Source organism: Carassius carassius, chromosome 26 (assembly GCF_963082965.1).
Source record: "Carassius carassius chromosome 26, fCarCar2.1, whole genome shotgun sequence".
Taxonomy (NCBI): domain Eukaryota; kingdom Metazoa; phylum Chordata; class Actinopteri; order Cypriniformes; family Cyprinidae; genus Carassius; species Carassius carassius.
The window spans coordinates 3179781-3199526 of record NC_081780.1 but is presented as its reverse complement, the minus strand read 5'-3'; the positions used below and the strand labels follow the sequence as shown (position 1 = coordinate 3199526).

The 19746-nt window shown below is 37.1% G+C and overlaps 1 protein-coding gene across 1 annotated transcript in view; it reads left to right on the top strand.

Moving 5' to 3' along the window:
* Nucleotides 1–15483, top strand: part of ano2b (anoctamin 2b) — a 38808-nt gene extending 23325 nt beyond the window's left edge. The window contains exons 17-27 of the mRNA XM_059510685.1: nt 1978–2052; nt 2146–2347; nt 3114–3225; nt 3435–3492; nt 4105–4205; nt 6949–7094; nt 8800–8952; nt 9055–9107; nt 9968–10149; nt 12956–13061; nt 14196–15483. Of these exons, the coding sequence (XP_059366668.1) occupies nt 1978–2052; nt 2146–2347; nt 3114–3225; nt 3435–3492; nt 4105–4205; nt 6949–7094; nt 8800–8952; nt 9055–9107; nt 9968–10149; nt 12956–13061; nt 14196–14555 (1548 nt within the window). The 3' untranslated portion in view covers nt 14556–15483. The remainder of the gene's footprint in view (nt 1–1977; nt 2053–2145; nt 2348–3113; nt 3226–3434; nt 3493–4104; nt 4206–6948; nt 7095–8799; nt 8953–9054; nt 9108–9967; nt 10150–12955; nt 13062–14195) is intronic.
* Nucleotides 15484–19746: the final 4263 nt, after the last annotated feature.

The window sequence follows — 19746 nt, the reverse complement described above, 5'->3', positions numbered from 1 at the left end:
CCTCTTCTGATTTTAATGCATTTTAAGAGGGTATCACAGCCTAAATAGCGTCATGAATCTTAATGAAGAGTCAGTTACTGGTAAAACCACAGACCTGCAGCAATTCCTCTCATTACTGGGTGGATTATGATTAGTGGCACAATTGCGTGACCCACATTCGTTATTCTGAAGACCCTAAAGCTGTGGCATCTCGAAAAGCTGTGCCTGGTTGCACTCAGTGTTCTGTGGCTTTTCCCGGCTGCCAGGGTTTAGACATGCACCATGCTAGGTGGTGCTGTTTGCCTCATAATGAGCCCAATTGCAAGAGGTAGATTTTATCTTCATTCATGTTTAATCTCCATTCATCAACAAATATGAGATTGGATCTGTTGCAAACCCTAAATAGACAGAAACATAGGCATGCTACAAATGCAAAATCAGTAGGCAGCAAAATTGCATTTTGCCTAATTTATAATTATAATCATGCAGCATTGCATATATCGTGCACAGATAGTGAAATACCAGAATGCATTGCAACAAAGCTGAGGGAGATGTTCTGTTCATTACAAAAAAGCATCAATAATCCTTTCATCTAATTAAAACCAAATGATTTCAGCCGTATTTGTGTGCATTTTGGAGTATAAGTAGTATTATAACCTCAGATTGTTCTAAAGAAAATACGTTAAACATCAGATCAATCACTTTTGAGGTTTCCTTTCACTAAGCCTTACAGATAGTAAACAGTAAGAACTATGTGTGCACTTGTTACTTAGAAAAACTGTCTACGACTTCTTGTCAAACACAAACACTAATGACATTTTTCTATGACTTAAAAGGAACATAAGTTGCTGTTTCACATTCCTGTGGCCTGCTAATTCATTTCCCTCCGATTTCCACAGAACTAAATCTAAATCCATTTTCCTGCTCTATGTCCTCTAACATGTATTCCTCAGGGGGACATACCTCTTGATCTGCTGTCCAAAGCTTGACAATGAAGGAAGACTAAATCCAATGGGAACAGACCACCCTCAGTCCACTGCTGCCTGTGCAGCCAAGTTTAGCACACACTGTTAATGTTCTTATTGGCTTGATTAGGTTTGATCTAAATGCAAAAGAGGCATATTTAGGTTGCTTTGGTCATTAAAATAGGTTCTCTCTGTTGGCTGGATGTTTTTAAGATATGATCTATCACTCAAATGTACAAAAGTTACTCTACAGGAAGGCCAAGTGTTAATGGCCTTAAAGGAACACTCCACTTTTTTTCTTAAATAGGTTATTTTTGCAACTCCCCTAGAGTTAAAAAGTTGAGATTTACCATTTTCAAATCCATCCAGCCGCTCTCTGGTTCTAGCGGTAGCACTTTTAGCTTAGCTTAGCATAGATCATTAAATCTGTTTAGACGGTTAGCATCTTGCTCAAAAATGACCAATGAGTTTTTATATTTTTCCTATTTAAAAATTCTGTAGTTACATTGTGTGCTAAGACCGACAGAAAATCAAAAGTTGCAATTTTCTAGGCTGATATGGCTTGGAACTATATTCTCATTGTGGTGTAATAATAAGGAACTTTGCTGCCGTACCATGGGTGCAGCAGGCGCAATGATATTACGCAACACCTGAAAATAGTTCCTTTCTTTGGTCATTTTTGAGCGAGATGCAAACGGTCTCATCAGATTCAATGATCAAAGCTAAACTAAGCTAAAAGTGCTACCGCCAGACCTGGAGATCGGCTAAATGGATTTGAAAACGGTAAAACTCAACTGTTTTACCGTTTTACAGGGGAGTTGGAAAATTATAATTACATTTTTTTTAAGAGTGTTCCTTTAATGTTGTCATGTTTTTACAAGTGGGCAGCCAAATTATTTCCCCCATAAGTTAGTTCTGAGTCACTATAAAAGTAGCTGAGGATAAAAAAAGCAAATATAAAGGCACCGCAGAAACCGAAACACATACATACATACTTCCATTAGTCACTTTAAATGTCTTTCTCCCTTCACAGACTGGACATGAGAAGCTAACATGGAGGGACAGACTGCCTGGATACTTAATCAACATTTCCTCTATTCTGTTAATGGTAAGCCTTATCCATCCTGTCTGGTGCAATGTTTTTGTGATTATCCATATTTAATTTCCTTTTTTACTTCTGTGTCTTCTTTTGTCCATGTAGTTTGGAGTGACTTGCTCTGCCGTCTTCAGTGTCATCATCTACCGCATCACCATCTCCGCCCTCATGGCGATGAGCCCAGATCCAGAGGTCAAGTCTAACGTACGGGTGACCGTCACGGCCACCGCCGTCATCATCAACCTGGTGGTCATCCTCATTCTGGACGAGATATATGGCATGGTGGCTGCCTGGCTGACAGAACTAGGTGAGATTTTTTTCCACTGCCTTTTTCCACTTTTGGTCAACTTCCCTTCTTTCGTATGTCCTTCTTCCCCTCTTTGCCCATTCACATGAAATTAATTTTTGATTGAGCCACTCCAGGAACGCTGGAGAAAACGTGGCCTATCAGTTAGTCATCACTGAGATTTCCTTAAGAGACGTTTTAATAAATGAGAGTCTCTATGGATATGTAAGGAAGGAAGCGTGTGTTATCATCTCATGAATAAGACATAGATTTTCCTGAACTTCATGATTTTCACTCTTAAAGTCTGGCCACATGCAGTCTGGCACACCCTAATGCTTTAACCTACTTCCAAACTCACCAGTTCATGCTTCTATATAAATGTATATATAAATATACTTCTGTATACTAATATAAATATACTAATTATACTTTCTATACATATATAGAATTAGGACTCTTTTTTGAGTGTGCCCTATTAATGAATACATTGAAATATGGTGAATGACAAAATTGCTGTCTGTAATCTGTTGTGGCAGATTAAGATATAGGGGATGGCACGAACATATAATCCCAACCCCAAATTTAACCATATCGTCTTTTGAAAACCTTTTTCTCTCAACCTTCAACCTGTTGAATAGAAGTTGCTAAACAGAAACATGTTGGGAGGATTTTCCAAGCCACCCATGTTTATTATACTTGTCAGAACTACAAGCTTTCAAAATGCTGTGCAGTTTATCCAAAACATATCTGTTTAAATCCCAAATAAATTTCATTCATATGTCTGCAGAGATCCCTAAAACAGAGACCAACTTTGAGGAGCGTCTCATTCTAAAGGCTTTCCTCCTGAAGTTCATGAATGCCTATGCACCCATCTTCTATGTGGCCTTCTTCAAAGGGAGGTATGTAAACAAGTTAGACCACAAAAACACCGTAGTTAATTGCAGAAGAAAAGCACACCCATATTCAGCCTCTAGCACAGTAAACGTGAAGTCTGAATGCAGCACAAACATCTGGCTTCAAATAAGATAGGCATGTGACCCTTGGCACTTACTTTCTTGGGTCGAGACAAATCCCATGACCCTCACTAGTTTTAGTATTTTATTTACAGGTTTGCTGGCCGTCCCGGTGACTATGTTTATGTCTTCAATGATTACCGTATGGAAGAGGTGAGTATGGTTTTTCTTTTTTTTGCATTCTGAATGATTGTCATATTCAACATCAGGGCTGCATGATTAATCAAAATAAAACCAAAATCCAATAAAACTGTTTCACAGTAAAGCACAACACTGTGCTCTTGTCAGTAAAATAGTTTTGAACGTTTGAAAAAGAAATGAAGACTGACAAAAATAAATAATTTGTAATTTTAAAGTTGCACTAATCAGTCTTGTTTTAGTGTTTTTGAGACACTTTTATTTATATTATATTTTGTTTTTATTTATATTTTGAATTAGTTTTAACCATTTTTACTTAAATTTTTGTAGATATTTTAGAATTATTTTGTTGTGCTTTTGTCAATTTTAGCATTTTTTTGTTGACTAAAATAAAGTAGTTTATTCCAGTAAATGTTTAATTTTCTTAAATACTTTAATTACTATTGTAACTTTTTACTGTCATTCTAATATCTTATTTAATTAGAATTACAATGAAATATTAATAAATACAATATAATAACATTTTAAATCACAATATTTATCAGGAAAATAAGCCCCCCTCCCACCAAATCCTGCAGCCCCACTCAACGTGACACTGTCAAAACATCTTGTACGTTTTCTTCCCAGTGTGCTCCTGGAGGCTGTCTGATTGAACTCTGTATCCAGCTCAGTATCATCATGTTGGGGAAGCAGCTTATTCAGAATAACATCTTTGAGATTGGCATTCCGTAAGTTCCCGCTTCTCTCCATGGATCTTATTAAACACTCTCTGCCTCTAAACACAATAGCTTTTCTATCTGGAAACCTTATAAAGATCATTCCTTTAGATAAACGCAGGTAAACGCTGTTCTTGTCAAAGTTGGTTTATAGACCAGGAAATCCCAGGATAGTGAGTTGGGCTTTACTCCCACTGTCTGCTCCAATGCCTTTCTGTCTTATTTTGCTGTTTTTTTTTCCTTTCTTCAATTCCTTTTACTCCCTCTTTGCACGCAGGGAAACTTTCTGACACGCCTCTCCTTGCACTCCAATAAGCCGGATTCCTGTCTCATTTCACATGTTTGCACAAGCGGTGCATCACGTTATTAATGAACAGGTTTAAATGCAAATCGGTGTGATTGATGTTGATGGAATATATGGAGAGAAGTCTGTACTTGCAGCACAAATACACAGACAAATTATCACGGTGTCATTTGTGCAGCAGAGTGCCTAGTGTGTGTGGCATGCATGCATTAATGCAAGAGCATACAATTGCAAAGATCTGGGACATGATTTCCCCTGGGTGCAGAAATGAACCTCTGAGTCTGAATGGACTTTCCCTTGTGTGGAAATCCCTATTTAACCCTATTTGTCCTTGTCCTTCACAAGAACACCGGTTCATTTTTTCTTTACTCCATTTCTGCGCGGATCTCTTTGATGAATGATACATCCAGTTGAATGTGAGTTATCTGATAAACATGAACGCTTTCATTTATGATTCATCATATGACTCTCCAAATCTTTGTCACACATTTTGGACAATTTAAACTTACGCAACTGGCCAGAAACACTCAAGGAATTCAAAAGGAATGCCTTTTGTTCCCTGCTGCTCATCTTACTCATAGAGTGCGACCCTAAAACATCTATTTACGGGCTACAACAGCAACTCACTTGACAGCTACTCCAAATTCACTCGTCATTTACTAGTCTTTTTTGCTCTTCCTCTAGTTGTAAACCATGTGTGAGCATGTAAAAACACTCCAACAATTCTTTGGCATGTTCCATAATGTTGTCATTGCAAATGACCTTTTGATCTCCCAGTTTTACCTCAGAGTTCAAAAGTAGTTAATTTAAGAATGCAAATCTATAATTACTCACCATAATATTCTTTTTTGGGGGGGAGGGGGGGGGGGGGAGGCACTAAAGTGGACTTTGGTGCCAATGTAACATGATGGAGGTCAGAATGACTCGATATCCCCCTCACTCAGAGACCTGACCTACTTAACTGATCTAATCTCCCCACAGACCAGTGGCATGCTACTATTTTATACTAATGTGCATGCTAAAAACAGAGCCTTATATGTTCAAAAGACTGCCAGTTTACCTCTGTTGAGCAAATAAGAATATATTCTGAAGAATATTTGTAACCAAACAGCTGACGATAGCGATTGGCTTCCATATAATGAAAAAAAATACTATGGAATTCAATGGCTACCGTCAACTGTTTGGTTACCAACATTCTTTAATGTGTCTTCTTATCTAAAGAAAGAAACTCAAGGGTGAATAAATGACTTTTAATTGTAGTTTAACAGTTGTTGTTAACCAGTAGGGGTTTGCGTGTGACTGTGCACGTTCTCAAATGCAAATGCACTTCAACAGTTGGTAAACGAGAGCTTTATCACGGATGGAGCAGAGCACTTATGATACAAAGGCGTGCATTAAAAAGTAATGTGCTGTTAAAGGCTGTAGTTTTGGAGACTAAATAATGAAGCAGATGCATTTAGGGGTTTTTATTGGCACCTATAATAGTCGGATGGACCACATGGACCAATTTGTCCACTATATTGGCCAGTTCAATGTGAGCTGTCATGCTTTCATTTGATGATTTTCTGATGAGGACTCTCCAAACGTGATGCCTTGAAGAGTAAAGTGAAGTCTACGCACATTCCTTCTGTCTTGAGGACTTGGGAAAAAACCTCTAGTTAAATTAGACCAAAAGTAGACAGTGTATGTGAAATTTGAAGAAAAATCCAAATCAAAGCTAACAGATGTGTACAATAATGAGATTTCCAGAGAGTTCTTCTGAGTATGTGTATATCAGATGCACCGGTCTGTCTCCTGTATGCCCTTGCGTGTGGTAATACCAATAAATCATGGAACGTCTGGCCAAGATTCATGCCATTGCAAGTTCATTCACATCCCAGATCACTGAACTGAATTACACAATGGAATTTAAATTAAGTTAAAGCTCAGAAAACAAAAATGATGATGTTAGAAGAACATTTCCTGAAGAAATGATTGGTGCTTGCCTGTGCAGAAATTACTGCATGATGCTAGAATGTGTATTTAAAAAATTGTAATATGTAATCAGTATATTAGTTTATATGAACTTATTATATATAAATGTATATATTTCATATAATTAACATTACATATATATATATATATATATATATATATATATAAATTATTATATATACATAAATTATAAATACCTATATAAATCTCACACACACACATGTAATAAAAAATTGTGTGTGTGTGTGTGTGTGTGCATTCATTTGCATTTGGAAAACCATCCCTGCATTTGTCCACAATATAAACAAAGGACACAATATGTCTGCATAAAATTCATATGCAGTTCTTAGAAACAAACCTGACATTTGACTCATTATCAAATCTTGGTCATTTTAGCTGCAAGGTCAAGTTTATAGCAATGGTTTGTGTGTTTACATTCTGTTTCGCTCTCTTTCTTCCTCTCATTTCCTACTTTAGAAAGCTGAAGAAGCTGTGCCGCACACTCAAGGACAAAGAGCGGGCGCCCAAGGAGATTGTGGAGCAGTCGGGTCGCCGCCAGCAGTGGTACCTGGACTATGACCTGGAGCCTTTTAACGGACTCACTCCTGAATACATGGAGATGAGTGAGTGGCACTTCACTCTGTTTAAAAGTGAAAGTAGAGCATCTTCGGGATGAAGCCTTGTGAGAAAACATCTGGTTAATCTATTTCATCCCCTTCGGCGGGAACTGCAGGATTTTTTTTCGGAGGAATGCATAGGTTTCTAGATTTAACACGCCCCAGTGTTTTACAAAAGATACTCCGTTATTAGAGTTTGTGATGGTTTTAAGGGTCAGAATTATGAATGAACATGTGAAGTATGTGAACAAGCATTTGGTTTACAGCTGTGTTTAGAATCGGGAAATGGCCTTCATTCACTAACATGTGGCTTACTGTGATACACATCTGACTGAGTGTTTATGCAAGATGACATGAAGGCGTCTGCAAAAGATCTGAAAGCCTAGTGGATAAACAGCAAAGTTAAACATCTGAACACCAATGCAAACTTGAATTACTATTATTCATCCTGCATTTATACAACCCAATTATATTGAGAGCGTAAGTCGCCGACTGATGTTTCCTGACACATTTGCAAGCAAATAAAGTTTATTTCAACTTGACTCTAAACAGTTTTGTTCGAATTAGCTCTTTTGTAAATACTGTAGATTTTTTTTGTTTTGCTATAAAAAATTTCATGCAAGTACACAACAAGAGTTTTATTCTGTAATTATGAGCTTTAGAGATTTTTATGGTTCTCTATTGTGATTGTTGATTGAGTGGTTTGATGTGGGACGGTTTAGTCTCTGAAGTGCAGGCGAATTGCATAACTGTCTGTCAGAGACCGGTGCGTGATAAAACTTGTGCCTTAGTTTCTTCTCGAAAAAAATAAAAATCTGTTTTACTTGGCAGTGGATTAAAGCATCCACAGATTTTTTTAAGTTCTTCATACAAGAAACACCTATGAGACTCTTCAAATCAATGAAAAGATTGGGGAGAAACTGAAGATGAGCTCAAGACCTTCAGTAATAACACTGGAGGGAGATCACCACCTACATACTGTGAAAGATATTCTCAGTGAGAGCGAGAGAACGAGACCCACTCGTATGGATGTTTATGTAGGATACCCTCCAGCCTGATCTCTCTCGAAGCCATTGTTTGCATGTTGCACAGAAAAAAGCCATGTGTCAATCAAGCCAAAGAAGGAAATGCAGTTTCCCACAAGGCTTATGTTCCATGTATTGTTGATTGACAAATAATCCGCTTTGTGTTTGATACCCGTGCTGGTAATATCAAGTTAGTGTAGAAAGACACCTAGAGAATCACCACATCAAATAATTAGTGGTTTTTCCATTGTTACAATGATTTGTGGACCTTTCATAAGAAGTTATTTGATCTATTTGTGATCACATACACTGTACAAGTCTATTTGTATTAATTAATTTATATTTATTTATTTTTGGTAACAATACAGTTCAAAAGTTTGGGGTCAGTAAGGAACTTTTATTCAGCAAGAATGCATTTAATTGAGAAAAAGTGGCATAAAAGCGTATTATATCATTAAAAATAATGTCCTTAAAATTAATTATCATAATATTTTTTTAAAGAGAGTTAAAAAATGTTAAGAAATATTACAGGCCCTAAAACTGTTGAATGGTTGCATAAAATCAATATTTAATCCTTAATGTCTGGTAATAAACAGCAGTCTTACAGTTCTATCAGTCAAACTTCAATTTGTAACCCAAATGTCTCAACATGTAATCTCCATGTTTGTTTGTTTGTCATTCTGCAGTCATTCAGTTTGGTTTCGTGACGCTCTTTGTGGCCTCATTCCCGCTGGCTCCGCTGTTCGCGCTCTTAAACAATGTCATTGAAATCCGCCTCGACGCCAAGAAGTTTGTCACGGAGCTTCGCAGGCCAAATGCCATTAGGGCCAAAGATATCGGTGAAAACCTGGCATTAATATTTACACAACAATTCACTTGCATTCTTAATCATACTTGGATCTACTAATTTAACCTCTGATTTAAATTGTTTTCTCACACAGGTATCTGGTACAACATCTTGAGTGGTTTGGGAAAGTTTTCAGTTATCATCAATGTGAGTTTCTGTTATACTGTATAACTCTGCTGCTTACCACATGGTAGTCATATACTGTTAGTCCTCTTTATGGAAAGTTTATCATATAGAGGGATTCAAAAAGACCCCAGGGTGCATCATTGGTTTTATTTTCTTAAGACTTAGATGACCAGGATTCTTTGTACTTACTGTACATGCTTGAATCCACATTATTCATGGAAGAAATCAGTTTATGTGACAAATTCTGTTCTAGAATTGTACAGATGTTCGGTTCGCTTCATCAATGTCTCTCCTACTCAAAATCCCTAGCAGATTTATTTTAATAGATGTGATGCTCCCAATATGAGAGGAATATTCTAGTAAGCCTTATGGTAAAGATCCTTCAGCTTCTCTCTGATCTTTCATTAAAAAAGCCACATTTACTCAGAAGCTCGACATCTGATTCCCTCCAGCTGTGTTGTTCTTTTGGAAATCAAGTATTTGTTTAATGTTACAGCTATAAATTGCCTCTTTGATCCAATTAAATGCCACCCATCACCGCTCAGCCTGAGAATTATCTTGAGTTTTATGCGTTTCTATGCATTTTTATATTTTCAGTTTTCATTTAAATTTTAGTTAAAATTGTAGTAATTTTTGTTAAATTTTTTGTCTGTATAAATTTGATTAATTTTATTAAGTTACGGTTGCTTTGGGAACTAGCTAACTAGCTGGTTTTCTTTTAGGTAACAAAAATGTATTTTTATGGTTTTAGTTTGGGTTAACTAATCTGGACTTATCTGGACTTTGTTACAGTTAATGAAAGTTTTACCAAAAGTTCTGTTTCTTGCTTTTACATATTAATTACATATTTTGATCTCTTACCTGGTATTGTATTATTTTAGGCCTTTGTCATAGCCTTCACATCAGATTTCATCCCTCGCTTGGTCTACCAGTACATGTACAGTGAGACGGGGACCATGCATGGCTTCATCAACCACACGCTCTCTTATTTTAACGTCAGCAACTTTAAACCTGGAACTGTGCCTTCCATCTCCAGTCTCGGCAAAGACATTGCATTCTGCAGGTTGGAAAAAATGCACTATATTACTAATAGGAATTATTGAATCAAACAATATATTGAAGATCTATTTCCTGTGGTAAAATCACTGGGATGCACAGCTGTCTATTGCTTTGATAAAACATGCAACCATGGACATTTAGTCCAAAGGGAATAGTAGTTGTGAACAAACGGATTCGCATCAAAATAATTATTTTTAGAAATATTTCTTGTTTTTTAAATACCTTTATTATTCAGACAGGACAGAGGAGAGATGACAGGAAAGTAATGGGTGCTGGGGTGGGGGGGGGGCAGACAGGGACAGCAAAGGACCTCGAGACAGAAATCGAAAGCGGGTCACCATGAGCACCGTTACGCTGTATATGTCGGTGCACTAACCACGGGGTGATTGGCGTCGACCGCATCAAAATAATAAATTAATAAATAAAGTAGGACAGAACACAGGCCGTAAGCAGCTGTAGGATCCCTCATTTGTAGCTATTATGAACATACTGATCCTCTCTTGGAGGGTGCCTAAAGAGACTGCTGGTATTCTTCATCATATTTTTGAAAACTCAGATAGGACAGCAAAAGAATTGGTACAGTACGTACAAATGCAGTCATAAACAATCAACCAGCTTATCCAGTTCAGCATCCTTAATTCAAGGGTAAATTACAAAGAACTGTACCACATGGTTAGCGCGTCAGTAGTTTCATATTTAGCTGAGAGCTCAAATTAACCAAAATATTTAACAGACGCTCATATTTAGTTCTTTGGAAATCTATTGCACTCTCACAGATGCGTTATGGGCCTGGTAGTGAATAGACTACTGCAGAATCTGACTGTTGTTCAGATAAACTCACACCTTTTTACCTTTAGCTTCATGCATTTTATAAAATCGTAAACAGTTCCACAGAACTCTGTAGGTTTTCCTTCAAAATCAGAGCAGAAAATGTGGAAGAACACGCAGTAGTTTTATAAACCATCTTAATGTGAAACAATGTTTTCTAATAAAGCAGTGCTGTTTGTTTGTGTTGATAGTGATAGTAATTGTGTTCATCAGTTCTCTGGAAAGAATTATTTTCAGATCGGGATAGCAAACAGCGTTTAACCCTCACACTGAAGTGGAGGAAAGAGAGAGGGAGAAAAAGCTCTAGATGGGACTCCATCACCCTGAAGTGTGAGATCTCACCAATGCTTTGATTATCTCAGGCGGCCTTCACAACACAGATCAGAAGCATGTCAAGAAAAGTGCTTTTATCAGAACCTGTCTGCTTTTTCTGCTCCAAGCAGTTGAGAATGAGATTACGCTCGTTTGTTGCTACTCGGACCAAAGAGAAGTGGCAATCTGATGTCTGGGTTACTTTGACCCTCAGTCTGTTTGTTAAGAGAACAGATAGATGAAGAGGGAGCAAGAGGGCAAGCTTGTCAGCGTTCTAAAATAGGGTTGAGGAACACATCAAGCCCATGTTTTTACTGCACCGTAATTGCCCTTTCTGGACTTGTATAACCAAACAAGGACTTCACCCGAGGGACCGTGTCTTCAGATGAAGATATCTGACTGTCTGAGGAAATCAAAACCAGCCTAACACATTCCACGTAGACTGCTGTATATGGCCATGAAATCTACCTCCTTAGTGGGTTATTAAATACTCCGAGTTTACTTTTTATAATTCAATAGAGGAAATCAAAACTCTTGGAAACAGCCTGCTCTAATGAATTAGGCCTGAAGATATAATCAAAATACAGTATGCTCAGTTTTCAATCATCATGATCAAGACTACCTCCTCGTCCTACAACTACTAGAGTCATTCTATAATTTAGGTTACATTTCCTGTCCATTGATGATAATTAAAAAAATGTTCCTAACAATTTTCTTCGTAAATATAATATTTTATCCATTAAGACACAAACTATTATCTCACACATATTTTTTGTTTTTCAATTTGCATGAAATTGCCTTTATGTCCTTCAATTCGTATTGAGCGCTTCTTGAATTGAGAAGATCAAAATATTGAATGAAAATTTTAGTCTAGACTATCTATATTAAATGTATTTCTATAATTTAAATACCTTAAAAAAACAGACTGACTTTTGACGCTGGAAAATAATGCAATAAATAAATATATATCACAAAACCATGTGACCAGCATGATCTCCAATATTGTCAATGAGTATTTTAATTGTTTGTTGGGTACATTGTTATGGTTTGCTGTATTTTTATTTTTATTTTTAACATTTCTTGACCAGGCAAGGCCTGCCACTGATATTCTGAGATAAAATTGTAAAAATTTGTCAACTATGTTCCCTGTCTATGCACGCAGTTTGTCTGTAACATAGCTGATTCACCACCAATGAAAACATTTTTATAATATCAAAATAGCTTGGCAACTAGCAGATAAGTTACACTGATAAAATGAATCAGCTGAAACCAATAGATGTTTCATTGGTAGAGAAAACATTATGTTTTTGATGAAAATGAAATGTACCCTAAGTAATAGAATGACTCACTAATATGTATAAATAATATTCATTTGAAACTTTTTGGTAATCAAAAAGTAACAGTTGTCAGTGCATTCTGAACACGAAAATAATCCACTTATACAAAGTAGTTGTAAAGTAAAATAACAAATATGCAATTCCTTCTTTTGCACTAAAAATGTCCTTGTCACGATTAATAATGCTGTTGTGTTGTTTTGCCCTTTGTAGCTTGGCTAGAAGCATGTGTTTTAAATTTTCTGCTCATTTTATTGCCAACCAGTAAATGGATCCTTGCTGGAGATGAATTAGCCTTAAATGACTTGGGATGTCTATTCTTTTTGTTAATTTTAGGTACAAAGACTACAGAGAACCACCATGGTCGACTGAGCCTTACCATTTCTCCAAACAGTACTGGTCGGTTCTAGCGGCTCGGTTAGGTTTTGTCATATTGTTCCAGGTACAAGCTTCTTTTTTTTACCAATATCTCCAATCTAAAAGCCTAAAATAAAAGTTTTACTCCTAATGAACAATAAAGTGACTATGAATGGAGGAACGTAAATGTTTGTCCTTTTTCAGTCAAAGCCAAACAAATGAAAAAGCCACACAGCAGCTACCTCAGCAACATGAGAGCTTCAACCACATATAAATGATGCAGTTTTTGCACATTTGGATTAATAGTCTAAAAGCTGGTCAGAATAATTGCTGTAACTCTGTAGAAATGTCCTGCTGTCAGCAGCTGTGGGTGGAAACTAATTCTATTAAATTTGTTATTAAACACTATACCAAACAGTTAAAGTTATAGTTCTCTCAAAAAATGAAATGTCATTCCAAGTGTTGTTCTAAAATAAACAACATTGTATGGTAATCATAGATGTGAAGCTCTTAAAAAGGACAAGAAAAGTGTGCTTTTCAATGAATAGTCTTAAATTCAGTATTTTCCTCAAACAAAGCTTTCATATAGCTTTAAAAGACATACACTACTGTTCAAAAGTCAGAAAAAGGTTTGTACGCATTAAACTGATCACTCATAATTAATAAATACATTATAGTTTTCACTAAAATATTAAGCAGCACGTTGGTTTTACAACAGTGATAAATAATAAGAAATGTTAAATCAGCATATTAGCATGATTTCTGAAGGCTCATGTAACACTGAAGACTTAATGCAGAAAATTCAGCTTTGCAACACAGAAATAAAGTATATTATAAAATATTTTCAAATATGAAATACCGGTAGTTACTTAAAATTATAATAACATTTTATAATGTATTGAACTATACTTTTGGTTAAAAAAATCCGCACTTGGTGAGCAAAGAGATTGAAAAATTTGCCAACCCCGAACTTCTGAACAGTGTGTTATACATAAAATGTATGTTCTTCTATGTGAGCCTCATTATAAGGAAGTGTATGTACAGATGTCCCTGGCAGAGGTCCAATACCTGAAATGCTATGGTGTGTAAAAGATCCTCCATCTATTGAATGGAAAGATTTGTTTTCATCACAGCCACTGAAGAGTATGATTTCCTGCGTCCCACCCATTGATATATGTGTGTAAATATAAATGTGCTTGTGTGTCTCCCACTTCTCCAGAACCTGGTGATAACCATGAGCATGCTGGTGGCCTGGGTGATCCCCGATGTGCCCAAAAACATAAGCGAGCAGCTGAAAAAGGAGAAGACTCTTCTGGTGGATGTCTTCCTGAATGAAGAAAAGGAGAAGTTGCAGTTGATCCAGAGCTTGTTCTCCAGAGATCTGACGCAAGAACACCAGGATGAGCAGAAGGTGTCGGATCAGACCTCGCTGCCACTTCAGCAAACCCAACCTGGACCACTCCCTCCCACTTCATCCCCGGCTCCTTGTACCCGACCCCGAGCTGCAAGCTTCAGCCAGTTCACCCGCCAGATGTCCATGTCTCCCCGAAGCGACATCACCCAACACACGGCCGTGTGAGGGAAGTCGGGCGAGAGAAGATGAGTCCACTGGTGGAGAGTGTTTCACGGTGCCTGAGCATAGTTTTTTTTTTTCAGATAATAATGGGTCACTCCTTTTGGTCACTGAACTGTAGTCTCAATGTTTTTTAAACCCTCAGATGTTCCTACCATTTTTAAGAACGTCTGCACACAAACTTGAGCTTTATTAGGACTGCTTGCAGATGCAATCATTTCACATGCATTGGCGTTCACAAGAACATGAGCTGGATCCTCTCAAACTCACGTATTTCTCCACAATCAGCTCTTGCCCGAGGATGTTTGTCAGCACACACTCGTAAAGAGCAGCACATTTTTGGTGACATTGCGCAATCTGTACATGCTGTCCAAATGCAAACCACTTTGCACATTGTACACAAGATATACAGTAGCATATAATGGCAATGATATTTCATTTTCTCAGGTAACAGCATCACTTTAGGCTGTATTCGTTCTCATCAATATGACCGTTCTTGGGTAAATAGACTATAATGCGTGTTAGTAAGTTAATGTGCATATAACACAATTTCGATGTGGTACTGCGACGTATTCTGTGAAACGTGTGGCGTTTTGTCTTTTTAATGATCCAGCTCATTATGTAACACATTAAGGCAATATGTAATTAAACTCATGTTTGTCAATCCATATATTTATGCTATGCCTCCTGATGATAAAATGCAGGGCTGGAGATTTCGACCGCACAGCATTGCTGTCTTTATGTGCCATGTCAACTATATTCCTCCCATGAATTTGCCGTCACTGTTATGGGAAGTTTGAGCGGGGGTTACTGTTATCAAGGGAGGAATCATGGATGGATGTTGTGTGCCAACATCTGGCTATCAATTCATCATTCACTATGCCTCATAGGACTTAATACTCATGCAAGAAGAATAAATATTTAATCCCAATTATGCACAAGTGGATTTTCTTTCTTGCCCTCGAGGCATTACGAGGCTACAAGTCCAGTGGGGCCAATTCACTTGTGTTTTCAACTTCTAGCAGATGTGCAGGTTGTTTGTTGGACTGTAATACCCTGATGATTGCCACACATGCTTAACAAAGTTAGCTTTAGTAGATGCTGTTCCTCTATTTGCTTTATCTGTTTTACTAGGACAGTACTTTGATAGTTGTGTGTTTTCACCCTAGAGCCACATTTGATCTATCCCTGGGGTCTGGACTTCACAATTAAAGAAGATTATAATCTTGGCAGATGCCATGAAGTCTGTCCTATACACTTAATAGTTTCATTACACAACCATTCTGAACAAGGGTAAAAATACACAAATATTTGTATTTCCCACAGATTAAAAATCATAAGATTTGGGCAAGAGTTAAGCAGCTCAACTCTAAAGGACTGCCGCCATGTAACTTGACATATCAGCTTGAACGTCCACCTCATATGATGGCTATATGTAAAGTTGAGAAGTGTTTTGTCAGACCCTTAGGCCTCAACAGAGGTGATATAAGTTGCTTTGTACTGTAGATATGAAAGGGCCACTTTATTTTGCACTGACTGCTATATCACATTTGACTACTGTCACTTGTGGATGCGGCACCATACAAAAGGCAAAAAAAGGGCAATGCTATTTTTAAAATGCTTTTTTTGCTGTTAAAAATTACTTTATTCCACAGGTGTCCAATTATCAACTTATTGAAGTCTTTATGAGTGAGGGTACTTCACTTAAATATATATATTTAATAGTTTACAACAAGAACCCATTAGTTAACTAAATTAGTTAACATTAAATAACTACATTAGTTTTAAAGCATTTTTAATCTTAGTCCATGTTAATTTTCATATTTACTAATTTGGTATATTATTAAAATAAAAGTTGTGTCTATTAATATTATTTAAAACACCTGAGCTAACATTAACAATGAATCATTAAAAAAAAAGTTTAATAAATACAGTATTAAATTGCTCATTGTTAGCGAATGTTAGATGATACATTAACTAACTTTAACTAATGGAAATTTAACATAAAGTCTTACCATAACATACATACTGTATGCTCAAAATTAAACTAACAACAGACAGAGACACACTAATCAAAGGCAAAGAAAAAAAAAACACCCACTGGCACTACACTCTGTACAAATATCAAATTATATTTAAATTTGCATTCAAAGTTGATGCAGTACTCCTGGTTTCATCTTGTGTAAGGTTTAAGAAGGGTTTTCAAGTGTCCTCAGAAAACACCATAGTCCTCTTACACAATAGCAATCCAACCTGCTGCATAATGCGGGCCGGAAGTGTCTAATTTGTGCATAATCGTCCTCGTCCCCAAAGCCTTTCTTCATCACACACAGCACAATACAATCACAGGGCAAGATTTACCTGGATTTGTTCAGTGCATCTTAAAGATCGGTGAGCAAGTGTTCTTCATCTTGGTTATGCATAACATCTGTCTACATGAAGTAGTATAAGCTAGTATCAGTTATATCAGTGATTATGATTGACTGCAACTTATTCTCATTCTAGCTGAAGACACACAATGTTGTGCTGGTGCATGCTAGGAGTTTGATGTCAGAGATTCTGGTTTGTGAATTAAACTGATGCACATGGAGATGGCCAAAGGACCTGGAATGAGATCCGTGATACAAACCTGAATCTCTCTCTCCTACAGGGCATTCCTTCCAAGGGTAAGATGATGCACAGGATGGACTTTTAAAATGCTGGGGTCAATGCATTGTTAATGTCAGAAGGATTTTTGTTAAGAGTCACCAAACTATCAGAGGACATGAATTTCACGCTTCCCAAATGCATGTTTCCTGGATAATTAATCTTTGCTTGCAATTTTTGCACAGTGCATATTTTTAAGTTTCAAGACTTTATATTTTTATCCTTTATACAGTAGTTTAACATAACACAAAAGCAGAAAAGAGGCACCGGGGGTTGCATTCAGGTTCACTTCTCTTAAATGGCCTAAAGCACTGGCTTTTATCTGGAATCGTTACACACCAGGCTTTCACATGGTTTCAGGTGTTAGCTACACTTAAAGATCGAACCATTGTGCCTTTCCACAGAAGCTCTGCCAATGGCGCATTCCATAGTCAACTCAACTAAACCTTCAGATGACCTGATTTGTGACTGATAGCCATTCATTTCCCGTCCTTCTTCTTTTCCCAGTCTTAAGCTGTTCAGAATGGAATACTGTAGCTTACTACTACTAGTTTATGAAGTACTGTATTGTATGAAAGTAACTTTGCATGGAAAATATAAATAAAATGCCATTATAACGCTGTAAAAGGTTTCATTGAAGTTCCTTGAATTTTTTTATATTATCAACTTGGTTGTTATTTCATTTCAAGTCTTTTCAAATTAAATTGCATTAAAGGGCACCTATTATACTTCCTTCTATCAAGATGTAATATTGGTCTTGGGTGTCCCCAGAATGTGTCTGTGAAATTTCAGCCCAAAATACCCAACAGATCATTTATTATAACAACTGGAAAATTTCATTTTTGGGCTGGGTCTAAAAAAAAAGAAAAAAGACTCTTATGCTCAGTCTTGCATCCAAACACAGAGCATTGGGATTGCTTGCAGACATTGTTTACGTTACAGCTGCTTGAGTGTGGAGTGGGTGGATTTTATCATTGTAGGGTGGTTGTGCCAACACGCATTTATGTCCAAACACAATGTAAATGTGTATTTTGAATAATAGTTGCAAACTTAAAAAAATAACAACAACAAAAAAATTATACTATCTGATAATCTGATAGCTATTTGATAACATCAATTTTCACTTAAAACGTTTTCTTGTGCAAGTAATGCTTGTTTGTGTTACTGCTTGCTGCTGTTGTTGATTTAAAATGTATATTCTCATGATAGCTTTGCTTCAATGCCCTTGTGTTTGCTTGCTGCATTTAGGAACTGACAAATGCAGACCACACAACATGTTTTGTAAGCTCACTTACCTTGAGGTGCTGAATTTTAGACCTCTGATACTGGTTGGAGGACCAGCTTTTAGCAAACACCTGTACCAGAATATTCAAATTCAAAAAAATTCAAAGTAATCTTATTGGCTGTAGAATCAGCACGAGAGGCCAATCAGCTTGTGTCATCTAATGAATGACCCCCCCCCCCCACACCCTTAAAAAAAAAAAAAAATGATTACATGTAATTGCGAGATTTTAAAAGCATAAATTTTTTTTTCTAATTAAATTGTGTAAAATCTATTGGGAGATCAACAGATGACTGGTGTTACTTCCACACTGCAGTGAGTCAATGCACGTTCATTACCAGGAAGGTCAATGCACTGTGGTAAAACATTCTGCAAATTAAGCAGGTCTACAGGTATTCCATGCATACTGAAAATGAGCATAATGTGCACAGCACATACTGTATATAGCGCAGATATACGTATGCTTTTCTGAACATAGCCCTAGTTCTATACTTTGTATAGTTATATTTATGATAATGAAGGGTCATGGCCTAGAAGGCTCAAAATGAGTGCTGAATTAGCCAAAATTGCTTAGAAATATTTAATATGCTAAATGAACTGGAGTTTAGAGAGGTGGATGAGTGGTAAAGCTTGCAGGGAATGCAAAAAGGGGAGTACTCTTGGATGGGTGTTTCATTTCGGATGGAATGCAGCAGTATGATGGGATGAATTGCCTATAACTATTTACTGGAGTGCTTGTTTTGGAAAAGACGCCATGTTTTGCAGTGCACATTAAGTGTAGATGATAAATCAGAGCTGTCCAGCCCAGTTACACATACTTAGTGTGCCTGTCAGAAAATAAACACAACAGAGCACATTGAGCTGATGTAGAGCTGCGGCGTGCAGAAAGGAATTCTGGGATTCAAGGATGTGTGACACTGGAGACTGTGGCATTTTCCTGCCCTGGAGGGTCAGACATGCTGTAACACGATTCTGCCGTTCTCCCTTAATGCTAGACCTGAACCACTGGAACCACCTGTTTCTTTTTTCTTCTGTCCTTTCTTTTGCATTCTCCTTTCTCATCTGACTCTCTCCATCACCACCTTTTGTGCTGGAGATCACCAAAGATGCATAAAAGACACTCAAAGGCATGAGAATTAATTGGTTCTTGTTCTCTTTTTGAATCTGAGCTCATCTGTTTGTCTCATTTTTTTCCTCAGGTCTCCCTCCTTACCGCAGTCATGCGATTTATTGTCCATTTATATTCATCTGCTGCTATATTACAGTGAA